Source organism: Sceloporus undulatus, chromosome 9 (assembly GCF_019175285.1).
Source record: "Sceloporus undulatus isolate JIND9_A2432 ecotype Alabama chromosome 9, SceUnd_v1.1, whole genome shotgun sequence".
NCBI classification, from domain to species: Eukaryota; Metazoa; Chordata; class Lepidosauria; order Squamata; family Phrynosomatidae; genus Sceloporus; species Sceloporus undulatus.
This window is the reverse complement of record NC_056530.1, coordinates 27572698-27599205: the sequence shown is the minus strand read 5'-3', so window position 1 is coordinate 27599205 and position 26508 is coordinate 27572698. Positions and strand designations below refer to the sequence as shown.

Sequence of the window (26508 nt, the reverse complement as noted above, 5' to 3'; positions counted from 1 at the left end):
TGTAGTAACTCATGGCATCACCCACAGATATACACTGACTTCCCATACCACGCTGTACAGAATCCTTAGTAATGGTTATAGTAACAGAGTCCTGCATATCACTGAATGTAATGGCTATAGTTGTGACATCAACACCTAGCAAAATTAAAAGTATACCTTTCAATTGGGAGCCAGCATGGTGCAGTGGTTTGAGTGTTGGACTATGACTCTGGAGACCGGGATTCGAATCCCCACTCCGCCATGCAAACCCACTGGAGGACCTTGGGCAAGTCATACTCTCTCAGCCTCAGAGGATGGCAGTTGCAAAATCTTGCCAATAAAACCCTATGAGAGTTAGCCCTGGATGTGGGCTAGTGTTGCCTTAGCCTTAGGGTTGCCAGAAGTCAGAAATGAAGGCACACAACAAAGACATAGAATGGCAGCATTTTTCATGTGCATTTGCAGACTATTGTCTATATCAGATGCAAAATGAAGATACCAATTTTAGTGACGAATTTCAGTTCTCCGCTGTTAAATGTTCACCTGCAAACACCGGCAGCTGAGGGCGAAAAAAGAGGAATGTCTAGTTATAAAAATTATAATTTCGGTGGGGCGAAAACGCAAGATTTTGCACTTGCATACAGATAGTCTGAGATATGAAATATCCTTCTTTAGTATAATGGAGCAGATGGGTTTAACAGAATAGGGTCAACTCTCGCTAAGATGTACAGCTTCTGCATTTCGGAAAGAGAAAGATAGAGCTGTATTAATTATTTAAACAAATACCATGTAGCTGAATGATAAGACCTGCTGGCAAGGCATGCCTCAATGAGGGAAGGCCTGCCATTACTTGAACCCGTTACCTTCCTTCTAAGTCCACTTTGTGATCTCTCCCTAAGATTGGCCATAGAATGGAAACGATACCCACAAATGCCAGGCACATACCCGCCCCTCTCTGGCTCTACCACAAAAGGCAGCTAGATATCTTTCCTTTAAAGATCATCTTTAATAAGCTAATAACGTTTAATGAGCGAATATTCTTGCCAGGTGGGCATTGGCATGGGAAGGCAGCCTTCTTCCAGTGAGAAATGTGAAACTCAAAAGTCACCGTTCTCCACTTTCTAAGGTTGCTCAGTGCTCACGGGATGATGGTATGTTAGGAGTTTCCTGCAAGGAAGAGTTTTTCTGTCATTCGCCTAAAATGGCAGCTGTCCTCCCTATCTTCTCCAAACCCTGGATGAAAGACGAAGCGTGGCAAGAAGAGCAGTGGGTCCCTCTGCAGAGAAAGGCAACGTATAAATGAAATAAATGTAATAACCTTATGAGAAACTGGTGACTCTACGGGTATTTTCTAGTCGCTTGGAGGACCCAAAGGTGTGCTGGAAGCATGATAGGACCCAGAGCAGCGTCTCATTTTATCCTCTGCCCCAGAAAAGAAAGGTGGAGCCTCTTTCTCGATGGATGAGGTGCCTCTAATACTTGGTGGTGAAGGACTGGAACTCCAAACAAGTGATCTCCTTCTCATTGGAGAACACAGCCCGGTCAATGCGCGACATGGGGCTTCCTACGCTGCGGAGCCAGTTCTTCCTGAGAGGGAGAGGGAGAAAGAGAAATCAGCATTGCACCTCATGTTGCCTTCTTTTTCCTTTTCAGCCCTGCTTGAGCCTGAGCTGTTCATAGGAGCCAAAACCCAACAAGGCAAGCATCCACAGATACAGGCAGAAAGCTGAGCCAACGTCTAACAGATGCTCTGAGATATGCCCACATTATCCAGGCCACCTTTTAGAATGAAATGAAAGCAGGGCACTGCAACAAGGCAAACGGATCCAAATGGCTGGAAGGGGTGAGCCATGGCAGGCGAGAAAAGGCTGAGGGGGGAGAAAGAAAGTCTCCAGTCTGTCGTAGGCTAAACATCTCACTAGAGTCCCTAGGGTTGTTTTTATGAAGCAGGAGGGTTTTTAGTTTCTTTGTATATTTTTATGTGATTTTATATTAGGTATGGGTGTTTTTAATGGTTTATGGAGATTTTAAATGTTTTGCCTGTGGGTCCCTCTGCAGAGAAAGGCAACGTATAAATGAAATAAATGTAATAAATACATCCCATAGCATTGCGTTCAACTGGTGTCGAACTGGATTATGTCCGCAGTGCGGGTGCATCCTGAGCCACGTAAAGAAACATCTTGAACTATCCAAAGAGGTGGTGAATGGAGCTTCCTCTTGTAACAGAAGGAAGCTGCATTTCGCACGCCACCCACACACAGTAAGCCAGCCCAGCTAGTACTCTGTCGCTTGGGCATGTGTGGCAGGGGTGTTCATGGTTGAAGAACCGAGCCTCTGTTTATGGTTCTTGGCCGGAACTCTTCTCCAAAACGCAGGAGGGGAGGGTTAAATGGCTGCACACCTTTGCTTTTTTATTCCCTGCCAGGACCTGAACCAAAGAGGAGGGAGAGAAGAGCGCACCAACTGGGGGGGGGGGTACCAGTTGCTGCTATGGATTATCTCACACCCAGGACTTATCCATCGCTCACTAAGGCCAGAGTAATGTGGTTGCTATGGAAGCAGCCCCAATTTCATACTCCCCCCCCCAAAAAATAAAGATGTGAAGAGGCAGGTTGCTATGGAAACTGTCCCAGTTTCCTCGCCTGTCTCTCCCTCTCTATGCATCTTCAAGGTGATGGGGGGGTTGTTGCCATAGAAATTGCCTCTGGTTGTCATCTGGGTGAAGGTGATGGAGGTCCCAGTTACAGGAGATGCCTCATCACCATGACACCCCAAATCCCCAGGGTGACCCTGGTCAGGGACTACATCTCTCTCTTTCTCTCTCTTTCTCCCTACCCCCAACACTGCTGTTCCTCGCCAATTCATAAAGCAATTTTCTTCATCTCCTCCTGGACCGGCTTCTTAATTGCAAGCTGACCCAAGGCCCAGATTTGCCAGGCGGCAATTCACTGCGGGGACATAGTCTGGGGACATGCCCTACTTAAATGGAGAGGTGGGGTGGATGGCTAGACGCAAGAAGACACACTGTTGGCCATTGAGCCAATTCAAACAAAAGCCCACCCAACGGGGATACCGCTATTGGCCAGCTTGCAACAAGTACATTGTGCATTTCGGTTGGCCGATAAAGTTACTGCTGTTTGGTGGGGTTTTGTTTGAATAAAGGATTCATTGCAGATCAGGATCATGGAAACCATAACAGGCCATCCCTTCACCTTCATCTTTTTCTTCCCCTTTCAGAAGAAAACAGGGATGCAATTTAGGAAAGTTGGAAAGCCTATCCCTTTCGGTTGGAAGGGTAACATTCACCAGGACTGGTACATTAACCACATATCAAGACTGGGTACTTTAATCTGTAACCAAAAAATATTGCCCAGAAGACTGGTTTTGGGAGAAGAACTCTGTCCAGCACCTTGCTGCAATAAGAAGCTGTTAAGCAGTAGCCATAGTTGTTGTGGTGATGTGCCTTCAAGTCATGTATTTTTAACTTATGCCGACTCTAAGGCAACCCTATCATGGGGTTTCCTTGGAAAGATTTCTTCAGAGGAGGTTTGCCATTGCTTTCCGCTGAGGCTGAGAGCATGAGATTTGCTTAAGGTCACATAGTGGGTTTAATGGCTGCGCTGGGAATCTGGTCTCCAGAATCATAGTCCAACATTCAAACCACTACGCCACACTGGCTAGTAGTTGCAGCTATTACAATGTGCTTGTGATGAATCATGGCTGTGCAGTGAAGGATTCAGAGCGGGAAACCTGTTCATTATGAGATCTATAAGTGCAAAGAAAAACCAGGCCAACTGTGGTCTCTCGGACATCTACTGAATTTGACGGAAGATGCAAATTTCAAGGTTGATTTCCACTTTCAGACAACCTTGGCACTGTGAAGTTGAAGGCTTTCATGGCCGGCATCCATAGTTCTTTGTGGGTTTTTTGGGCGATGTGGCCATGTTCTAGAAGAGTTTATTCCTGATGTTTCGCCAGCATCTGTGGCTGGCATCTTCAGAGGATGTTGGCATGGAAGTGAGTTGGGTCACACATATACACTCCACTTTCTTCCATGCCAGCATTCTCTGAAGATGCCAAAGCCACAGATGCTGGCAAAACGTCAGGAATAAACTCTTCTAGAACATGGCCAATGGCCTGAAAAACCCCTAAAAAACTAATCTTGGCAATGTCGTGTGCAGAGTAATTGTGTGACTTTGTACACAATGTCATGTCCTTTTCTTCCACACCTCGGCTTTGACCTCTTCAGAGGAAAGGATTAGCCCTTTATACTCTCCATTTATCCAGCCTCCCCCCATTTCAGTTGTTGCCCTAAACGTAACCCCAGAAAGCTGCAGAAAGGCTATGTACTCACATGATCTCCACTTTCTCCTTTGGCCCCTGGACCTGTCCGGTCACAGTCCCATGCGCAGTGTTCTTCACCCAGCCGACCAGTCCCAACTTCCTTCCCTGCTCTTCTGTGTACTAGCAGGAAAGAAACACAGAAAGATGTAAAAGTCAGCAAAAGATATTAAGGCCGATTCAGAAATTGTGCATACATTGTTTAGTGTGTCGTCCTGGATGACAACTGGCAGCTAAATATGTGAATTGTCTTCACTCAGGAACTTTGTGTTGTACAATTACATAAGGCGACACAGAAGCTGCTCAGCTGGTATATGATCTGCAATGGGTCTTTCAGCTGGGCAGATCTTTTCGTCCCTTGAGGGGCTGATAAAGGGAAAAGAACAAAGAACAGTAGCATTGCCAAATTATCTAGTTTTCTGGTTAGGGATTTGCTAGGTTTCCCAAATAATACCCAGGGCTTTTGAGTCAGTGGCGAAGTGATATGAGCCTTGTTTGCTAGAACCCAAATAGAAAGGTGTTCCCAATGGCAAAATGTGCCCTTAAAAGCAACAAAACAATGATCTCTTCTAAACATGGAGGCTTTGATCTGCTCCCAATGTAGCCTCCTCTGCCGCCGGGAACTCTATGGTTCCCTGGTTCATGACCCTATGAATGAGAGGCCTTTCCAGCTTAAATAGGAAAGCACTGGTTTGCTACGATTTTACAACGCTTAATTGATGTCTTGCTACAACTGGCAAACACTCTACTAGGGAGGATTGTGTATTTAGTTAGTTTACGATCTTCCCAGTCATTGTGGCACCAAGACTCACTCTCCACTCTGCATCCATCTTTTGTCCAGACACAAGTACTGTAAACTGCATTAAATGTTTCTTTTCCCTAAGTGGGCGAGAAGAAATATCATCCTCATTTCACCTTGATCTGGGAACAACTGCTCCTAGCTAAGATTTTTCTCTTAACCTCCAAACAGGAAAATATATTATGTGCAGCTGAATGTGTGCATTTAAATGCATAATATCTAAGGGCTGTCTGTAGGATTCATGTTTTGGCCTAGGAACCATGGGGTTTGGGACGATCCTGAACCGATTCAGTTGTTGAATACTGCGTCAACACTAAATAAATCCCACTGAACCAAAGGGTATATCTTAGTTGGGACTAATAACAGGATTCAGCTCTAAAAGTCCTCCACAAGGTACTACTTGGCCACCTCTGGGATGTTACTTTGACTCTCCGAGTTTAAAAGTCATAGCCCTGGCAGCAGTTGGCATATTTGCTGTCCAAAGACCAACAGATCTTCTGAAACGGAGATGAGCAAATGCAATGGCAATGTGGAGTAACTGTGATCAATACCAATGGAGAGTCTATCCACATAGATGAAAACACAGATCTGGATGGTGCTTAAGATATTTCAGTAATGTATAGTCCAAACAGAAACCTTGTTTGGGAAAGTACTGTGTTAGGTATGCTATGGATTAGGATGCCTTACCAAATCTCCTACGGTGGGATATGTCTTACCTTTCTAAAGAAGACACCTATGAGAAGAAAGAGACGTCAGTTAGTGATCCATGTATTAGTGGCAGAAAGAAAACATATTGGTTTTGTCAGGCCTTTGTAGGCTGTTTGCACAGGAGCGGAACTATTGTGTGTGTGTGTGTGTGTGTGTGTGTGTGTGTGTGTGTGTGTGTGTACATACACACATACATACATACAGTATATATATATATATGGTTTATTAAACCACTATGTAGTCTCCTTACTACTGGTTCACAACTCACTTTGCAAGTACAGTATGGGCCAATAAATCATGAAAGGCATTTCTCTCAGAGATTAGAAGCAGTAATAGTTTACTACACTACAGATGATGTTTAACATTGCCTTTTTGAAAATACAGTAAGATGAGCATTGCAAAAACTACATTTCAAAATTAACCGAATCGGTAGTGATGACACCCACTTTTTGTGCATCTAATAAAGTCCTGACCTGCTTTTTAAGCATTTAAGCAGAACCTTCCCATTTTTATGCCATTATCAAGTCATAGATTTACAGAGGGAAAAAGGCTGTGAAACTAACACATTTATTAGTAATGTCAGTGGCTTGCAGTGTGTGACATCATGCCCTGCTTTACAAAAAGTACGCTTGCAAACTCAGTCCAAATCCAGGATTATGGTTAATTGTGCCAAGGCCTATCGGGAGGCTGTTCATAAACCAGCAACAGCTGCTGGTTTAAAGCTGATTTATGACCTGGATTGTTTAGGTTTGGTAAAATTATAAGGTTTCAAGGTGATGCTAACCCATCCTTGTCCAGGTCAGTTATCCACTTGTGCGAAGGGAGGGATTGATTCAAAGAAGTGGTTGGTATGCGCATGTCACCCATTCACATTGTGGTATAATAAGTCAAAATCACTAGCGTACAATTACATGCGAACGTCGCTTTGCCCACTCCCTTTGTTTCAAGACTCCTCAGCTTCTCCTATCAGTATGTTACATATGAGATTATTCTATCCAGATTGATCTTTCAATGTCCGTCATTGAAGAAGCATTGCAATGGACCCTCCGCATTCGCTGGGGTCAGAGGCCTGGCGATTGCAAATGCTAGCCCCGACTGGCAGAAATCCACCGACCAACAAGTGCATCGCTATTGCTAAGCGACAAAAGGATGCCGCGCAAGTCCCACTTGTGCCTTGCATCCCTTTCTCTCCTTTCCTCGATGCCTTTTTGCCATGGAAACCGTTCCCTGCGTCTCCGATTTCTGCACTTTGGGTATTGAATGTCCCAAAACATGTTACAAAATCATTATAATTTTAATTGTATGTGTTTCGGTTAAGAATGAGGTCGGATCAAGGATGCACCCTGAAATGGCCTAGATCTTGGCGGTACCCAAAAAAGAAACCTCCCTATACTGCGATCTAGCATATGGAGCTTCTTCAACACCGAATTACCTTCATGTTCCCAATTAGTTTCCATGCTAAACGTAACTCCCCTGTGTATTGGTTTAAATTACGTTCCTTTGGATTCCTCGCAGACTGTCTTTCTGGCTTTATTTCACGGCTGCACCAGCTTGCCTTTGCTGCGTTTAGAAACGAAGCGAAGCTCTGCAACCCACAGAGCTGGCATCTTATTTCAAGCTATTTGCAGCAGAGGAATGGAGCCCCCATTCTTGCTCCGGAAAGCAGCACATTCTCAGCATACGTGAGTTGGAAGGAGGATAGAAATGAATAGACTCACCCTGGACATCTCCATAAACCTCATAATCGACCGCCCAGAACCCAGAGGAAGCCATAATGCTGTGCAGGCCCTAGGAAACTGAGAGAGGTCTGTGTGCTATCTGATCGGTTTTTATGCTGCAGCCAGTTTGGCTGGACTCTGGGGTTGCTATATTCAGCAGGAAGGATGGGCGCAATGTGGCTCACCTGGAAGAAGAAAAAGGAGCACAAAGAAGCATGACAGTCAGCCCTCCATATTCATGGTTCCAAGCATCCACAGATTGAAAATATCCCAATACATATATATACATTCCAAAGAGCAAATGTTGATTTTGCCATTGTATATAAGGGACGCCATTTCACAATGGCACTGTATATCACAGGACTTGAGGATCCATGGGTTTTGGTACCCCTGGAGTGTGTGTCCTAGAAACCAAACCCCAGCAGATACCAAGGGGCTACTGTAGTTATATATATATCTATATATCTATATCTATTTACTATATATATATATATATGTATATATATATATATATACTGTATATCTCAAAAAGCAGACTTTGATTTTGCCCCTTTATATAAGGGACACCGATTCACTACACCATTGTATTTAATGGGACTTGAGCATCCATAGATTTTGGGGTCCTGGAACCAAATCTGTGGAAACCAAGGGCCCGTTGTATGTTCCAAAAAGCAAACCTTGGTTTTGCCACTTTTATATAAAGGACACCATTTCACTATGCCATTGTATATCATGGGACTTGAGCATCCATGGGTTTCGGGATCAACATGGGTCCAGGACAAATCCCAGTGGAAACCAAGGGCCCACTATATATTCCCAAAAGCAAACCTTGATTTTGCCATTTTTATATAGGGGTCGACATTTTAGTATCCGTTGTGTTTAATGGGACTTGAGCATCCATTCCATGGATTTTGGCAGATACCAGGGACCCACTGTATTTTGTAATTCAACCAATGTATGCAATGCCAGGGTTGGTTTGCTAAAGGCTTTTCTCGAACGAACCGTTATCCGCAAAATGGTACAGCGAGGGCCATTAAGGGGGTCTTTGAGACCTCCCCTGACCTCTTTTGTTTCTTCTGCAAATGGAAGACAAAATGCCCATTTTCCTCTCCGCTGTCAGAAGCAATCTCTTTCAACGCATGTCGGTTTGACCTCAGACTCCTTTGTGTTGGTGTTAATGGGCCCGCAGTATGCACAAGGGTTGTACAGTATATGCACTTTGGGAGCAGAAAATGAAATAGCGGGAGGCAGGGAATATAATTGGAAAGATGGGTTTTGCGGTAGCATCTGGTGCATCTGAACTTTTGCATTTGGAGAGAGCCTTAGGGACAGAGGTGCAGAGCAGCAAAAGAAAGGCAATGCACTCCCAAATGCACTGCCTCCATCCCACAAATTTGGCCCTTCCTGAAAACACACTGCAGAAATAATCCAGTTTGGGATCGCCTTAAATGCCCTGGCTCAATGCTAGGCAATTCTGGGAACTGTAGTTTTGTGAGACATTGAGTCTATTCTATCAGAGGGCTATGGTGCTGCCACAATGAACTACAATTCCCAGGATTCCATAGCACTGAGCCAATGCAGTTAAAGCAGTCTCAAAGTGGATTATTTCTGCAGGGTGTTTTGGACCCAAAAGTGCTTTATTTCTGAAATATACATATACCCATAATTTTAAAGATTATTAAACTGGGTTATTTCTGAGGTGTGTTTTGGACCAAAGAGTGCTTTATTTCTGCAACGTAGGTTCCCCCAAAATCTCAAGGATTATTAAACTGGATTATATCTGCAATGTGGATACACTCAAAAATTTAAGGATTATTAAACTGGATTATTTCTGAGGTGCGTTTTTGGAAGTGCTTCATTTCTGCAATGTGGATACAACACCCCAGGTCTCAAGTATTACTAAACTGGATTATATCTGCAGTGTGGATACACCTAAAATCTCAAGGATTATTAAACTGGATTATTTCTGAGGTGTGTTTTGGACCAAAAAGTGCTTTATTTCTTCAATGTGGATACACCAAAAAATTCAAGGATTATTAAACTGGATTAACTCAAGGTCTCAAAATCCCTTTGCATACTGATTGTTTTCCAGACTATAACATAGCAATGACTTTGAATTCTTCCCCTTCACTACTATTATTATTGTTGTTGTTACTGTTGCTATTGTTGTTGTTTGTTTCTAATAATGCTGCTTTTGTAACAACTGATACCTCTGAGGGGGCAGGAAAAATGAGCTTGAAGGAATTAAAGAAGGATTAATTTTGAGGCTGAATAAAAAATCTCTGAGAGAAAAGGATAGAACGAACGAAGCGACCAGGCGCGCTCCCGCGAAGGGAAGGCAGAACGCAAGCGAGCGAGCGCGCTCCCGCGTTCAAATTTAGGCGGGGAAAAAGGAGATCCAACGGTCGCGCGCCCAAGCCATGAAAGGGGAGGGGGCGAGAGCAGCATGCAGGGTGCGCGCGCATTCTCCATGCTTTTTTTTAATTGAGGGGGGTTGTCTCAAATTAATTACTATTACTGTAATTGCTTTTAATTTTTAATTTAAGCCTTTTAATGAGGCATTTTTTGAAGTAAGAAGAAGCATCATAAAAATTACCACACAAAAAAAACCAAAACACTACACAACAAAACAATAAAGCTTTGCAATAAAGGTTGCTTTGCAATCAAAAGAAAGCTCTCTCTGCTGAGGGGAATTTAGCCCAGAGAGGAAGGTGCGTCCAGACTGCAGAAATAATGCAGTTTGATACCACTTTTGGAGTGCCCTGGCTCCATCCTAAGGAACATTGGGATTTGTAGTTGGACAACATTTTTGCCTCACTAAACTACAAAACCCTATATTTCTGGAGGCTGGACTAGCCATAAATGGTGTCAAATTGTGTTATTTCCACACCCTTCAAGCGTTGTAGCCAAGCTTCTTATGGAATCCTAGGATTTGTAGTTTTATAGTCTTTTGCCTCCTCCGCCAAAGAGAGACGGTGCCTTAGCAAGCTGCAAATCCCAATATTCTGTAAACTGAAACCCTAAGTGGTGTCAAATTGTGTTATTTCTACATTATTATTATTATTATTATTATTATTATTATTATTATTGTGGATGCACCCTTCAAGTACTGTAGCCAGGTTCCTTATGGAATCCTGGGATTTGTAGTTTTACAGGGTCTTTCGCCTCCTTTGCCAAAGAGAGCCGGTGCCTCAGCAAACTACAATTCTCAATATTCTGTAGGCTGGAGCCCTAAATTGTGTCAAATGGTGTTATTTCTACATTGTGGATGCGCCACCGGGGTGGAACTTTTTTTTCCCCCTTCCCTGCTATTTGTATAGGGGTGTTTTCATGTACTGTATTCTTAATTGTTTTATAGCATATGATGTTTGTACAGGGGGGGTTGTAATTTGTGATCTATGATGTTTTAACTGTTGTATTATTGCTGTAATTTGTGATTTATGATGTTTTAACTGTTGTATTATTGTTGTTCACCACTATGACCCTTGGAATAGCGGTATATAAATAAACCATATTATTATTATTATTATTATTATTATTATTATTATTATTATTGTGGTTCCTTATGGAATCCTGGGATGTATAGTTTTACAGGGTTTTTCGCCTCCACCGCCAAAGAGAGCCGGTGCCTCAGCAAACTGCAAATCCCAATACAGTATTTTGTAGGATGGAGCCGTGACAGTACAAAACGGTGTCAACCTTGCATTACTTTTCCAGTCCTTGAAGTGCTATAAGCCAGGATCCCCGTGGAGTCCTGGGATTTGTAGTTTTGCAAGGCCTTCCCTGCCAAAGAGAGAAGATGCATCAACAAACCACAAATCCCAGAACTTTGTAGGAAGGAGCCATGGCAGTTAAAAGTGAGCTGCTTTTTCGGAGAAAGGCGGCATTAAAAAATGAAATAAATAAACAATAAATAAAGAAAAGTGGCGTCAAACTGCATTATTTTTTACAGTGTAAACTGCACCCCAAAAAGTGGGTTATATTTTGGAATAAAAGGCAGAGGAGACTACTGAGGAAGACAGAAGTATGGAGCAAATACTATTTACTTGTTTAGTAATTTTTTTTATGTAAGCCACCTCGATCCTGACGGAGAGGCAGGATAATAATAATAATAATAATAATAACAACAACAATAATAATAATTTATATACAGTACTGCCTTCCCAAAAAGATCAAAGCGGTTTACAAAATTACACAAAAACACATAAAATGCACAAACGATTTATGCAAGCTAATACATAAAATACCTAAACAGTACATAACGTCTACAAAATAAAACTGCATCCCTCATCCCTTCACTAAAATACAACCATCATTAAACAAAATTACATAAACAATTACATAAAATACATAAACGATTTGCATAAGCGAATAAATAAAATACCTAAACAAAATATAACATATACAACTAAAATTCCATCCCTCATCCCTAATAAAAATTATTATTATTATTATTATTTATTGCTTATTTGTACAGAAACAAATCAAGTCAAAACATTGAATCCTGCCCAAAGTGTACAATCTAAATTTGTAATGTATGTCCCATATATTTTAATAGGTCCAGAAATGCAATAGATTAACATTGAATTTCCGGCAGGGCTGGGAATCCAGATGTTGCAGAACTGCAACTCCCATCAGCCACAGTGAATTGTGAGGAATTCTGGGAACTGTAGTCCAGCAAGACAGGACTTCCAACATTGATTTAGTCCAATAATTGAGTAGGAGCAATTGAGTTTTTGGTGTAATGTGGAAGCTAAGGAGCCTGGAAACATATCAAAATTAGACATATTCGAATTCTGATTAAACATTGAACACATTCTTGGATACATGTTTCACTCTTTATACCTCGGTTTCCCCTTCTGTAAAATGGACAGAGTGCTACGTCGAAGGCCAAAGTGACGATAGCAGAGATGATAAAATGTTAATCATCTAAATAATATATTTCCGGGTGCAGAATACCTTATGATCGTTTCAAAACATGACAGCATTTCCGTTTTCTCCGATCTATAAAGCTGGATTTAATCTGTGTTATAATAATCTGCCTGTGAGTTTAATCCACATCTGTATTCTTATCCTACCCTCTAGTGGACACTGGGAAGATAAAGCTGTTTTCTTTGAAGATCTGTATACTGTATTTCAAACTGAACAAAATCTTTCAGCGGAGAAACGAAATGCGAGGATGATTGATTATTCTCATCTAAATCTTCAACAGCAGTGAAACATCCATATTATTTCTGTTAAGGGAGATATTTGTGTGCAAAACACACTATTCTGCTGCCTCACCCTTTTTGTTAAATTTGGCAAAAAAATTAGTTTATTTTAAGCTACAGTTCCTTGTAAAGTTACAACGACAAGTAACTAATCCAGATTTTGACCAAGGATCCGCTTTGGTTATGTCCGAACCGGACCAGTGATTTCCTTTGCAGAAATCCAACCAACGAAATATAAAATCTTGACCAACTGTTGTGTAAATAATCAGAATATCTCCAAATCGAAGCCTAGCAGCAAATGGTGCCTAATTTACTAGTGTCAAGGTGAACTGTGTGCAAAGCCAAGGTTTTTTTGATACACAAAGCACAGGAATCCATTAATTCCTGTCCCTGGAAGTAAAAATACAACGATACCAAATAAATAACTATTTGATCCTCCTTTACGACATCCAGAATCTGCTGCTTGGGGCAACCATTGGTCCTATGTATGCAATGCCAGGGTTGGTTTGCTATCACACATACTAACAGTCATGGGCTTTCTGATAAATATATGATATGATGCCACTATGTTAGAATCAATAAATGTTCATACCTGCGAAGCAACTCACAACACAGTGGTCCCTCCACATTCGCTGGGGTTAGGACTGAAGTATCCCCGTGAATGTGGAAAAAACACAAATGGAAAAAGCACTATTATTTTCACCTCTCTAGGCATCTCCAGGATAACTATATTATCCACATCTGCCAGAAATTGACCATAGAACCATGTTGGAGGACCTGCAAATGCCTAGAAGTGCAACTCTATGGCCAGAAATTGACCACAGAACCATATTATAGGACCTACAAGTGCCTAGATAACGTGTTTTCTCTAGGAACGTCTAGGTTCTCCAGCACAACTCTATGGCCAACTTCCAGCAGAGCTGCGCTGGAAGACCTAGATATTCCTGGAAAGAACATATGACCCAAAACGGCAAATAACCGAATCCGCCAAAGTCGAATCCGCAAATGTGGAATTCACCCTCCTTTCAGTAAGAGACCATGTGGCTTTTGTATAAACAGGTGGCCCACAAGGAGACCATTAAGAGCTGCCTAATTTCTCATTAATTCTATTATTGGAAACCAACGCAGCAGGGAATAGCAGCTTCCAGGTTGCAAGGAAGGGGCTTTTCGCCTTGGCTTGCAAGCTGGGAAGTCAGCCATCCATGATGTGCAGTTGATATCAAGACTGCCTGAATCACATCTACACTAGTTTGGACCACTGCCGGTTGTTAATACATTAGCAAAGGTCCAAAACACCTTGCAAACATAATCCAGTTTGACACTGCTTTCACCGTCGAGGTCCAAAACGCACTGCAGAAATCATCCGGTTTGAGACCACTTTAACTGACCTGGCTCAATGTTAGGGAATTCTGAGAACTATGTGGGATATTGAGCCTTCTTTGCCAGAGAGCTGCTCCTTGTAAAGGTTTAAAGAGGGCAGAGATGTGTGGTGGATTTCCGTTGTCGCATCCAGTTCGACGCACAACGTCAACCCCACAATCCAGTACAATCCTTGAAACAATCTTAACTTTTACGATGCAAAACTTTCAAGAGGCGATGCTTTGCTCTGTATCTAGCCTGCCTTCCCTTTCAACTATGACTAATCCAAAGTCTCATTCAGATAAATAGAGACTCAGTCGGCTCTTCTAACAAAAGTTTCAGGAGACAAACAAGCCTTTTGTTGAAAGGAACAACCGTGAATGAGGGCATTTTGGAAATATTCCCACCTGAAGCAGCATCTCTTGTGGAAAAGGACATCGTGATGCTGGCTTTGGGCCTCCAGAAGGGTTTTAATCCATTGTTCCTCTTGCTCCTAATTAAGGATTATGAGTTTAGAGGACTATGGGCAAAGAAAGCACTTGCTATCACTGTGCTTTGCCAATGCCTTGCTGCAGACCGCTTTTGTCCCCCTCCAAGGACTTTTCTTTCTCCAGGTTTGCAATGATCTCCTGGCCAATATTTCAAAATTCGTGCTTGAATTCAATTCAGTGTTCAATCTTTTTTTAATGCAAACAGTAATGACACTTCTGAGTTCAGACCTTTCAGAGAACAAACCACACTCGCTCCTTAATGGATGGTTAAAAGATACAGATTTAAGTGGTGGGAAGATGATATTACCTGGAACGTCCATGAATGTCCATCTTTGAGGCAAGGCAATTGCCCACAACAATTAAACATAATCATTATTCCATGCATTACTAACATGGCTTTTTACCGTTTCAGATTTTAGAATATCTAGTCATTCAGCTTCAGTATGGAAAGAAAGGACAGAGCGAAGGGCTTTCTGCAGAACAAGAAACACTTGTGGTTTTTATGGACATAGAAGAGTCTCCCCAGAAGATAAATCAGTCCCACTGTGCTATTGTCAGTGAGTGTATTTAATGTAAATCACAGTACGCTTTAGAATGATCTCCGTATTTTACAAAGGGGAGGAAAAAGAGACGCGCTTGCCACTGTCTTCATGCCCAGTTATTAGAAATAACCTTACTTTGAGCCACTGTTTTAATTTCAAATGCCCTCAGCAACTTTTAAGGTAGCCACTTACATATCTGCAACAATGGAAGTGTATCAGACCTAGCCAAAGAAAAGACGCACATTTGCATCCAACTGTGTATACTCATTTAGATGGATGGATCTACTTTTGGTAATATTACTATAGTAATGCAATTGTTGTTGCTGTGTGCCTTCAAATTGTTTCCAAATTATGGCAACCCTAAGGCTTGTATAAGATTTGTTCAGAGAGGGTTTGCTTTTGGCTCCTTCTGAGGCTGAGAGTCTGTGACTTGCCAAAGGTGACCCAGTGTGTTTCTGTACCCAAGCAGAGATTTGAACTCCATTCTCTATAGTACAGCACTACATCACATTGGATCTCACATCCCACTATAATGTGGAAAACAGACCCAAGTGACCTATGTATTTTTCATATTAGTCTTCTGAATATGAAATGTCCTCTTCTTTGTCCCTTGCAGTTTCAGCAAAGGGCGACTTTTGCCACCGACTCCTCAGGGATCAGACACACAGAGGTAAACATTTCAACGTATTCCCATGGTTTGAAGCTTACGAACATCAGCAGAGCACTGATGGATCAGACTCCAAGGGCATGGAGTTTGCCATTCCCCCCCACAGTTGCCAATTCCACAAGCAGGACGCAAGCACCGTAATGCTCTGCTTGTGTCCCTCTGCGACTGCTATTCAGAGACAACGTCCCAGTTTGTAGATTTTCTGACCTTGGAGGCCTCAGGCTTGAGATTTGTATCCCAAATCTCAAGCATAGGTAGCTTTAAAAAGCCCAGGGGGACGCTTGAATCTACAGCAGGGATGGAGATCCGCTTTGTCTTTTTGGACAGCTTAATTTGTTACAGTCTTCAAGCAATGAGGGCATGGTTTGGCCAAAGCTTCAGGGAGTGGGAGTTGAAGGAGGAATCATGAAACCCATATCTGACAGCAGCTCCCAATATTCCTCACTGTTGGGGGCCGCTGGGATTTGCAGTCAAGTAACATCTGGAACGCCACATGATTCTCACCCCTGAGCCTTGTGGAATCCATACAGCTGTCCCACTTTGTCTACATAACTCAAATCCCAGTGCTAGGTAGGATTCTTGTCATGTTAGTGCTGTAGTAATACTAATGTAAAAGGGACGCATGGCTTAGTGGTTAAGATGCTAGTTCTGATGATCGGAAAATCGGACAGTTGGCAGTTCAAGGCCCAGGTGCCACATGATGGGGTGAGCGCCTGTCACTAGTCCCAGCTTATGCCAACCTAGCAGTTCAAAAGCATGCAAATACAAGTAGATAAATAGGTACCACTTCAGTGGGGAGGTAACAGTATTCGGTGCAGTCATGCTGGCCATATGACCACCGGAGTCGTCTTTGGACAATGGTGACTCTTTGGCTGAGTAACAGAAATGAGCACTGTCCCTTACAGTTGGTTACAACTAGACATTCATGTCACCTTTACCTAAATCTAATGTACTTAGTGATGCCAGCTGATTTCACAATAAGGGGAACATGTGTCGTCCTATGGCAATCTCTTGTCCCAAGAGCAAGGTGTCTTTGTCTATCTTATATGTCTCACATCAGTAATTTTCCATCCCATAGAAATGGAAGCCTTGCTGCCTTTATGCCAGAGGAAAGCCCTGAGCGGAAGAGGATGTCCTCATGAATCTCTACACTCCATGCCTTTTCAGCTCTCTTTTAAGGTTAGCCTCGCCAGTGGGTACAAAGGCCATGTAATATACAGTAGTTTTTAGTTAAACATTTTGGAAAGGAGACTTCAACAAGGTGCATTGGGTGGATTTTTTCCCTTCAGGTCTGTGAGAAGTCAGAAGTCCTTGCGGAGGACTGTTTAGCAATGAAGCAGTTCATCCATAGGATCAGCCTTGTCCACACAACGGTAAGATCCTTCTTTTGGACTCTGAAGTTTCCAAAGGATCAACTGGCTACAAACTTTAAAGATAGGGATGCTAACATCAGGATGGGAGAGGCTTTCTGGAAGCTAAATATGAAAAGGGAAATGTTGTTTCCTGACCTCGGATCAGTTCTGATCAACTGCCAGGTGCAGTCTTTTTTAAAGATGCCAATGGCCATATAGAGGCTTTGTTAACTGAGATATGCCTGCATAAAGCAGGCAACCTATGTTTCCATACAGTTTCCAGTCTATTTTATTATCTGTTGCTCTGCCCTGCAGATCAAGTTTCACTACTGCGTAAAAGCCAATGGCCGAATTTCTGCTGAGACCTACAGGTAGGCGAACGCCTCGCCCAGAAAACTATAATGGCACTTGCAAAAGAGTTAAACAGTTCAGTTGCTCTGCCAATTGACATGAAACAACAGTCGTCATGGCCTGCTTCAGACAAGCGCTTAGAAAGACGCCCGCTCAATGGCTGAGGAAAAAGAGAGTCAACACATGACTGCCGAGCATAGATTTTGCAGATAACTGAAAGCACTCACCTGTATTGTTTTCCCTGAGAGAAGAGTTAAAGCAAAGGAACAAACAGAATTATTATGTTTCAAAACTAGAATTCACAGTCCTCCTTCCCTGACACCTACCACCAAGAGTAAGGTTACTTCTAATGTAGGAAGCAGAGACGTGAAAATCTCTGGCACATCCAAGCATATCTTTGCTGAATGCGGTCTTCATGTTACTTCTATCTAGACTGTATGCTATCTAGGTCCAAGAATAACCTCTCTCATTTTACACTACCTAATAGCACTCATGTACAGCTGTCTAAAAATGGCCTCAGTTTATGTCAAAGCTCAGAACCTGCCATGAATTTCAGCACCTTGTTTCACATTTATTTCCAGTTACTCCAGGTTTCTAGAGCCTGTGCATTTTTCATTATCAGATGTTCCAATGGCTAAAGAAGATCTCCTTGCTGTCTTTTGTCACTGCCTTCAAAGCCTGCAAATGCAGTCCTGCTTGACAGTTAACACTCTTTGTTATACTAACCATTTACTAAACATTCTGTACACTCAACATTTTAAAGCCAACATACTTACAGGTTACTCCTTGACTGTAATTCAGAATCCGGCAGACAGACAAGTCTGTCCTGGCACCATCCTAGAGCCTTGCTGTCAATTCCTATTCAGCATCTCAAGCACAAAGAGCGTCTTGTTCTGTCCTCCTCTGCTTTAAAGGTCCTGAAACTGTCCTGAAAGAATTGGCAAGGATTAACAGTTTGGCCTGAGTTAAACTTTCCCATTGAAACGGCTCTTATTTACAACTGTGGGGAAAGGAGAGGAAAGAGACTGAGGGTCCAGGACAGACCCCCTTTTGCTTCAGTTGTCAAAACCAATATCTACAAACCTAAACTCACATTTAGGATGGCAATTCACACAGAAAAACAAAAGGACATACATCCCGCCGTCCAAAAGAGGACACAGATTTGGGTAACATTTGCACATTCTGATTTATACATATCAAGTGAGTACTGTACATCATTTAAATAGGGTTGCAATGCAAACCATATCACCTTTGTGAGGATGGTTATGTACCCGCTGCTCAGTTTGATCTCCAACGCTGGAGTGAGCAAGGGTCATCTCTGTCCTCCCTTCATGGAATTTAACTTTAAGCCAGATTTAGATTGAACCGTCCTTTTTAAAAAGAGGACTATGGTTGCAATGTCCTTCAAGGAGAAAAAGGAACCTCCTCACGCACATATCCTTTCACCTAATGGTTTGAGGAGAGTGTGGCTGCACCAGAAGGAAGTGGGAGGCATGAAGCACATTTTATCAGCTTCTGCATATACTACTCTAGAGAGACACAGAACAGAAATAGAAGCATAGTCTTGGAAGGGATCCCAGAACCATGTAGTTCAGCTGCTGCTAGTACAGGAATCCACATTGAAGCACCTAATCTATGCTTACAAACCTCTGAGTTAGTCTATTCCACTGTTGAACAGTGCTGTCCTTCCTAAAATGTAGTCGGAATCTGCTTTTTGCAATTGAAGCCATCGGCTCAGCTTCTGCCCTCTTGAGCATCATAAAACAAGCTCACTCCAACATCTCTAATTCAATGGCTCCCAAACTTTGGTCCTCCAGATGTTTTGGACTTCAGCTTCCTACATTCCTGACTTTTGGTCAAGCTGGGAGTTGAAGTCCAAAACAACCGGAGGACCAAAGTTTGGGAACCACTGAGATATATCAAGATGCCCATCGAATTTGGAGAAACAGAATGGTTCCCAACTGGCAAAGGGATCAGGCAAGGATGTATTCTGTCACCCAATTTGTTCCATTTGTATGCAGAAAATATAATAAGAAAAGCGGGTTTAGACTCAGAAGGAGGAGGAGTGAAGATAGGATGAAGGAACATCAACAATCGGAGCTATGCGGATGACACCATGCTACTTGCGGAAAACATCATAGGCTTGGAACAATTGCAAAGGAAGGTCAAAGATGACAGTGCAAAGGCAGGCTTAGATTATAATGAAAAGGGAGATGACTCGCTGGCTGGAGCTCTGAACAAGAGTACTATACACTGGACATTTTCTTTTTAACCTGCTTCAAAAGAGGGATGAGTATCTATAAGTTAAACTGCTATCCATACTTTCTAAAGCACAGCTCTGTAGTGTATAAAGACCATGCTATGAACATATTCCCTGGCATTCCTTTATATGCACTGACTGTTCTATCTTTCTTCTGTTCACTAGCGCAGAGAGTAGAGCCAGCGCATGTTTGCCTGACGGGAGGAGGCTACTCATTCATCCGAAGCATTTTATGAGGTGAGGACTGGGAGGTGCTTGTACTGTGGGCCCTGAGTAAATAGGTACAGGTGCGCATTGACCCTAACAACAGGTAATGGGCACGGACTCCAATGATAATATGAAAATGTTTGGAGTCCTACAGTTTGGTTCTTTTGTTCCCTCTTTTGTGGTAGAGGCACAGAAATGGCCTATGGCTGAGTACCACCACCTCCACCACCAACCCCATTAAACTGAAGTCCATAATATCCAAGGATGACCAAATTATATTTGCACCTGAAACAGGAAATCCCACAAGTAGTGCCCTCACCCATCCTGGCATTCAAAATACCATTATATCTTAAGCATTCAGCCACTGAAAACCAGTATGGTTTGAACGTTGGACCATGATTCTGAAGACCATGGTTCAAATCCCTGCTTGAGCCTGAAAAGCTTGGCCAAAGCACGCTCTCTCGGCCTCAGAGGATGCCAAGGACAAATCCCCTCTGAAGGAATATGCCAAGAAAACCCTGTGATAGGTTCTCCTTAGGGTTGCCATATCTCAAACACAACATGGAGGCGCACACAACAACAACAACAACAACACATCCAGCTGTTGCTTTCCTTTCACAATGGCCAGATATGCCCAATCTACTGGAAAGATCTTTTCCCCAAGCCCTATTGCAACGAATGGAAGGGCACCGCTCTAGTAGGTGACCTTGGTAAATTTCCAGTCCAGGCAGAGATTTGGGTTGAGAATGAATGAATGCCAGATGCTGAGAGAGTTAAGCTGCAAATGCTTCAGGCTGAAAGCGTCTGGGCGCCAAAAGCCAGTCCTTCATCTTCTTAATCTGTCCACAAAGACCTGCTTCAGGCACCTAGATTGTTTACTTGAAAAAAGAAATCCTGGCTGAGATAGTTTCAAAGGGAGGCAGAAGAGAAAGCGTTCCTTAGCTCAGAACTAGGCATAATCTGTATTGCCACCTGGCGGATGTGGAAAGTGAGAGCTGAGGGCGCACATTTCCTGGGAATCCCTTGCTTTGTCAGACAAATATGCTACCAAAAACAAATCCCATCCATCCGACACTTGTAAGAATGCCCTTGCTCTCTTTAGTGCTGGTTATGTCACAAACTTACTACCAGGTTTGCCCACCACTTGGTGGAAAACAGCCTAATGGCTGTTGGGAACGGAAATCCAAAGCATCTGGTTAGTTCTGGATTGGGGAAGTTTAGTTTAGCCAGACTCTTGTCGGATTCCTAGTTCCTTGACTGTACATTCATTCTAATCCCTGAACTTTTTTCTTTGTGTGGACATTACCAGGTCAGTATCGAGGGATGCAACCTTGTCCTGCGACAAAATCCACCTTGTGTCCGGTGAGCCAGTTGGCCTCTTTGTTCCAGATGAAGTGGCCAAAAGAGGCTTCGGCGGGGAGCTACGGCTGACCCCTGTTGCGGCAATATGTCCCTGCCAGAAGCCTTTCCCTAACCAGCGAACAAGGATCGCCACTCTCTCCGTATCCTTTGCTATAACAGGACTCAGATAGTAGGAAGACAATGAAAGAATGCCTGCTTGGAATGGACCAAAAGCATACCTAGTTTGCTATTAATACATAAGACTTGTATTTGTTCATCTTATTCCCACTTCCATAGGAGGTTCCAAGTAAATCATCACTGGTTGCAAGTCTGAGGCAATATGGTCTACCTTCTGTCTTCCTTGACGGCTTTGAATTCGCTGTGCTTTTACCCAGTCAGCAAATGCTTTGTAAACTTCACTATCTATTCCTATGCTATAGCTAAAATGTACCGATGCAAGAAGATAGATGTATTTCTTATCAATGCAGCAACATTGATATAATCCAACAGCATCCTTAACCACTTAATATGCAATTCCTATTTTCTAATTTGTGCACCTTTGTCCTTCACCATTTTCTGAACTTGTCTCATTTTGCTACAGTCCTACAAGATGGTCACCGTTTCCTAGTTGTATTGTTACATTTAACCATGTCAATGCTCAGCTTTCTTTTATTTATGTGTATTGCTTGGGTGTGTGTTTTCTATTTTATGTTCTACTGTTATTTGTCTATTTGATCTTACCAATATAAGCAGCCTTGACTGCTTCTTAGCAAGATGATGCTAAGCCTTGCTGACCTAAAATGGTGCAATACCAATATCTTTCATACTAATGTCATTAAGTTTAAGTCTTTGGCCTACAAACAGCCTTTTCCTTAGCTATCGCTAGGTGTTTCTTTATGACCCAGCAGGACTGCCTATAGCCTTACCTGCAATGGAAGCATCATGCTCTTTTTTTGAAGACCCTTCAGGTTTAGCAGCATGGGAGAGATACGACTATGTGGCAACACTGAATTCAGATCCCTATTGGGAGGAAGGTAAGATGCGACACATTTGTTGCTTGCACTCATTTCGAGGTGTTTTTATTGTGCAGGAATTTTTAAGCTACCTCGGGAGAAACAAATAAATACATGTCCAATGACATGTAAAGGGTTATACCTTCTTCTTTTATGATATAAGTGAATGTTGCATCTGTATTATCTACATGAACTACCGTGCGGTCTTTTCTGTCTCACAGATACGGCAAAGCCTGACGTCAGATACAGACTCCATGCCAGCCAGAAACATGACTTGCAAGAGACTTCCGAACAGACCTTGCTGCTCTTCCTTTTTCTTAAGCATTCTGATCAATTTCAAGACAAGCCTTTCTATAACTTCTGTATATATGGCTACCTATATCTGTGGAATTTGTGTAGGGCCTAGTTGGGGAGTAATGTGCCAGCTGTTTGGGAACAGTGCGCCTTCTAGAACCTGTGGAGCGAAATGTACAGTACAACAAACACTTCAGTTGAGAATATACTGAAACATTTCCTCCACTGTCCAATAATAATAATAATAATAATAATAATAATAATACTATAATACTAATAATCATAATAATATCCCAACTCTGTGGAACACAACCAGGCAGCTTACAAGTTAAAGTATTCAATATACAAGGGGTGGGGAGAAACACCTCCTAATCTGTCACTGTTTGCAATGAGTCTTGGAACATTTTATATGTGTACAAGTGCCACATTTTATCATATATATATTTACTATCAGGACTTGGGTGCTTACTCTTGTACTCCCTCCTTATTTAGTATTTCCAGCTTAGCATGGTGCATCCATAAACCTTTATCCACGTCTAACTATTTGTCATTTCCACTCTTGTATGTTGCAGGGGACCGGCAATGATCCTATCCCATTTGGCCCTATTCTCCTGTGCAGCAAGAAGGCTGTGAAAGTGCACAATCCAAGGAGTGCTCCCATGGCATCTTGGGAGAACACCACCGAACGGTTCAAGTGACATTCAATGATTGAAACCAGGGATATTGAAGCCAAATGTTTCGAGTTTGCTTGGGGGAGAATAATGCATAGTATCGCAGGAAGCGACCCAAGCGTTGGGGGCATTTTGGCTTGCGCTTAGTGTGGCCTGTAAGGCATCCAGGAACATGGAGCTTTCCTTGGTCTTCACAGGAACAACAAAATTGGTGCAGCAGCATTGCCATCATGGCAGAGGCCATATCCAGCATAGTTTCAAGCAGCACTGACCGCAATTCAGGAGGAAGTGTTTCCAAGGTTTGCAGGTATTGCTGTATTTCGAATGATCGGGTTGGCAGCATAAAGGCTGTGCGCTTAGGATAAGAGGAGATAGCGGTGGCTTCCATGACAGTGAAGTGAATGATTGCTGAATGTAAAGGAGCTATTGAAGGTGTTGAACTATTTTGAGTTCTGTGTGCATGTGTGTAGATACAGATATGCTGTAACATCTTTATCTGTAGGTTGCTGATACCCAGGGTTCCAGGTAGCTATCAAGGGACCTTCAACAAGTCCTTCTTAAACAATGAAGCCCAGCAGGACCTGTTACACTCAGACGGCAAGTTTCCCTTCTTACATCTCTTGCTGTCTATTCTTGGATACAGGTATTTTCTCCATCTTAGGAACATAGAAACGTAGACTGTTTCCTTCTACTGAGTCAGACCAGTGCCATCTCCACCAAGAGCATTGGTCAATGGTGTGGCAGAGACTCTGCAGACATGGGCCGCTTTACCCAGCACTATTTAGAAATACCAGAATTAAGCTTGGAACTGCCTGGGTCTCGAGCACATGCCTTACCACATTTATACTACCTCTAGTCACAGCTGCGAAGAACAATGGTTCAACTCCCACTGAAATTATTCTGACATACTGACCAAATGTCCATTTAGCCTTTTCTGTGGCGAAACTATTCATCTTCATTGATACCTGCTCAGCTGTGGGACTTTGCCCAAGCAGACCAATACCAAGCCCCAGCTTATTCCATTGGTCTGTGAGCTGAACATAGCAAGTCAACATGCTCAGCTTCATTTTTCCCCCCCTGGTAAAAGAGTATAACAATACAGTCCCATGGCCTTATCAATCCACATGTACAGAATGGCTTGGAGGGGTCTCCTTCCAGCACTGTTGTTTATCAACGTAGTTTGTATCGCTTTATCTTTTTCAGCCGTTGCCCCAAAACAATGGCAGGTGGCTCAGTGCAGATGTTGTCTTACACACCACCCAGCAGAAACATTGTGTTCCTCTAGTTTGAGAAGTGGAAAGAGAGGCAAAGACAGCTATGGAAAGGAAGGTGGTTAGCTCTATGTATGCACACCATGCACACAGCATACAAGACAGAGATATTGCAATTTAGATGTCAAACTGTGACTTAAGAAACCATGCACCATCCTGCTCTGACACGTTTCCCCAGGGATCGCAACAGTACCTTTTGAAGGGAAAGGAACGTTACATTGTTGGATCATATTTCCCATCTGCTCTAGCCAGCATAGCTAATAGGAGTTAATGGATAGTGGGAGCTGCATCCAAGACATGTAGAGGGTTATACTTTCTCTTCGTGATAAGTGATGTTTCATCTATGTAAATATGGCAGAAGAATAGAACAGCATCATGGTTTGGCTGATCTGTCCTCCTTATCGGTGCATGCATGCAGTACACAAAACAGATATAATCTGCTCTCTGTTTTATGCCCTGCAGAACTTTTGTGCAACAGATCAGAGTTGAGGACTCACCCAGCTGAAGAAGAGAAGGCCAACGAGTAAGATCCTTGTAAGGGTAAAGAAAAGAAGTAAGAGAGAACCTGTCAAATTAACTCCATCCGCCGATCAAAAACGCAACGATCAGAAGACCCTATAAGATCGATCCACCACTCACCTCAGCAGCAAAAAAGAGCAAATAGAAGTAGAGAGACAAAAAGAGAAAGAAAGAAAAATCTAGAAGAGCGCAAGAAGTAGGAGAGCAAAGAGATGAAGAACGATTGAGGAGAGAACCAGATAAAAGGAACGAAAGAGGGGGCAGAAAAGAGAAAAAGGAGAAGAGAGAAAAGATAAAAAATCTCAACACAGCCAGATACTTCATGCTTTTCTAAAACCAACAAAAGCCAAGCAATCTTGGGAAATGAAAACTTGCAACATGATGAAACACTGTGGCAGGTATGCCAAACAATAAAATGCTCCCACCGTTAAAACTAGAGTAGGATGGACAAGACGTATCCCCAGTTAATATCTGGACCAAGAAGTGTGGGGAGTGAGTATGGTCTACACAGAGATGATAGTGAAACACCACAATATCCTTCTCTAAAATCCTTTAAGGTGTACATATGTTGCTCTCTTCCCTCCCACTACTTTACACTTTGGCGAGCAATAGTCAAACCAAGGGGCATCGGCAGCCATGCACCCCCATCAGTAAGAGGCAACTAGGGCTTATTCCCCAGCTTGGAGGAGAAAGCACTCTTCTTACCAGAGGGCCTGGATTCCCAGGTACCACTTTCCTAGCAGCCAGAGTGAAAGCGGTGGGTGAGGCCCTTTTGGTTTAAACCTGGTTGTAAATCTGAAAACTGTCTTCTCCGGATTGTTCCCACAATTTTTCTATGTCTTGCAGGACGAGAGGATTTTGGAACCAGGAGGTCTCCAACTTGGCCGAGTGGACGTTCTGAAAAATGCTCTCGATATAGGAAGATTTGTGCCATTTGGATGCTCTGTGCAGTAGGTTAATAAAAAGTAAATCCCTCACTAGTTCTTTGTAGTACAAATGTGACTTATTGTTTACAACCCTGGTTTTTAAGGGAGTCCCATATGCAATTCTGCCCATCACTGCAGGCTCAAGACGGGAATGTGATAATGTCTAAATAAGCTAGATGGATGCTACCAAACATTGGCTGCTTAGCTTGTCGTTGTGTACCTTCAAGTTAAGTCCTAGTTATGGCAATCTAAGGCAAACCTATCAGTAATGGGTTTTTTTGGGCAAGATTGCTTCAGAGGGGCCTTACCATTGCCTTCCCTTAAGGAGCCTGAGAGCATCCCACTTACAAATAAACCGGTTCAAAACCCATTTGCGATCTGGTTTTAAAAGGAGTGGGAAGGAGGCCTTGCCCAAAGTTTCGTGGGTTTCACAGCCGAGCCAGGATTCGAACCCTGGCCTTCCAGATTCGTAGTCCCACCCGTATCCTG

The 26508-nt window shown here is 42.7% G+C and overlaps 2 protein-coding genes across 6 annotated transcripts; one reads left to right on the top strand and one right to left on the bottom strand.

The window, feature by feature from the left end:
* Window positions 1-947: 947 nt before the first annotated feature.
* On the bottom strand, window positions 948-26508 carry LOC121916090 (acylphosphatase-2-like). Of its 5 annotated transcripts, XM_042440870.1 has the most exons (7): window positions 26328-26508; window positions 18294-18445; window positions 14522-14607; window positions 7546-7730; window positions 5836-5852; window positions 4334-4443; window positions 948-1566 (listed from the first exon to the last, which is right to left on the bottom strand). In XM_042440870.1, the coding sequence occupies exons 4-7, from the start codon at window positions 7598-7600 to the stop codon at window positions 1452-1454; spliced, it is 297 nt and encodes a 98-aa protein (XP_042296804.1). In that variant the 5' UTR covers window positions 7601-7730; window positions 14522-14607; window positions 18294-18445; window positions 26328-26508; the 3' UTR covers window positions 948-1451. The 5 variants fall into 5 exon arrangements, with proteins under 5 accessions (XP_042296804.1, XP_042296801.1, XP_042296802.1 ...); XM_042440867.1 differs by lacking the exon at window positions 14522-14607; XM_042440868.1 differs by lacking the exons at window positions 14522-14607; window positions 26328-26508 and adding an exon at window positions 25072-25110.
* C9H11orf80 (chromosome 9 C11orf80 homolog) lies at window positions 9943-23261 on the top strand. The gene is made up of 11 exons (XM_042440863.1): window positions 9943-9998; window positions 15018-15162; window positions 15764-15817; window positions 16893-16993; window positions 17104-17187; window positions 17482-17537; window positions 19943-20014; window positions 21294-21486; window positions 22212-22359; window positions 22560-22700; window positions 23205-23261. The coding sequence occupies exons 1-11, from the start codon at window positions 9966-9968 to the stop codon at window positions 23216-23218; spliced, it is 1041 nt and encodes a 346-aa protein (XP_042296797.1). The 5' UTR covers window positions 9943-9965; the 3' UTR covers window positions 23219-23261.

Coding starts and splice junctions, on each gene's coding strand:
- LOC121916090 (XM_042440870.1), bottom strand. CDS start 7,600: ATGGCTTCCTCTGGGTTCTGGGCGGTCGATTATGAGGTTTATGGAGAT. Junction 1,567..4,333: donor AAGGAGAAAGTGGAGATCAT/GTGAGTACATAG, acceptor TCTCCCTCTCAG/GAAGAACTGGCTCCGCAGCG.
- C9H11orf80 (XM_042440863.1), top strand. CDS start 9,966: ATGAAAGGGGAGGGGGCGAGAGCAGCATGCAGG. Junction 15,818..16,892: donor CAGGGATCAGACACACAGAG/GTAAACATTTCA, acceptor TCCATCCCATAG/AAATGGAAGCCTTGCTGCCT. Junction 16,994..17,103: donor CTTTTCAGCTCTCTTTTAAG/GTTAGCCTCGCC, acceptor TTTTCCCTTCAG/GTCTGTGAGAAGTCAGAAGT.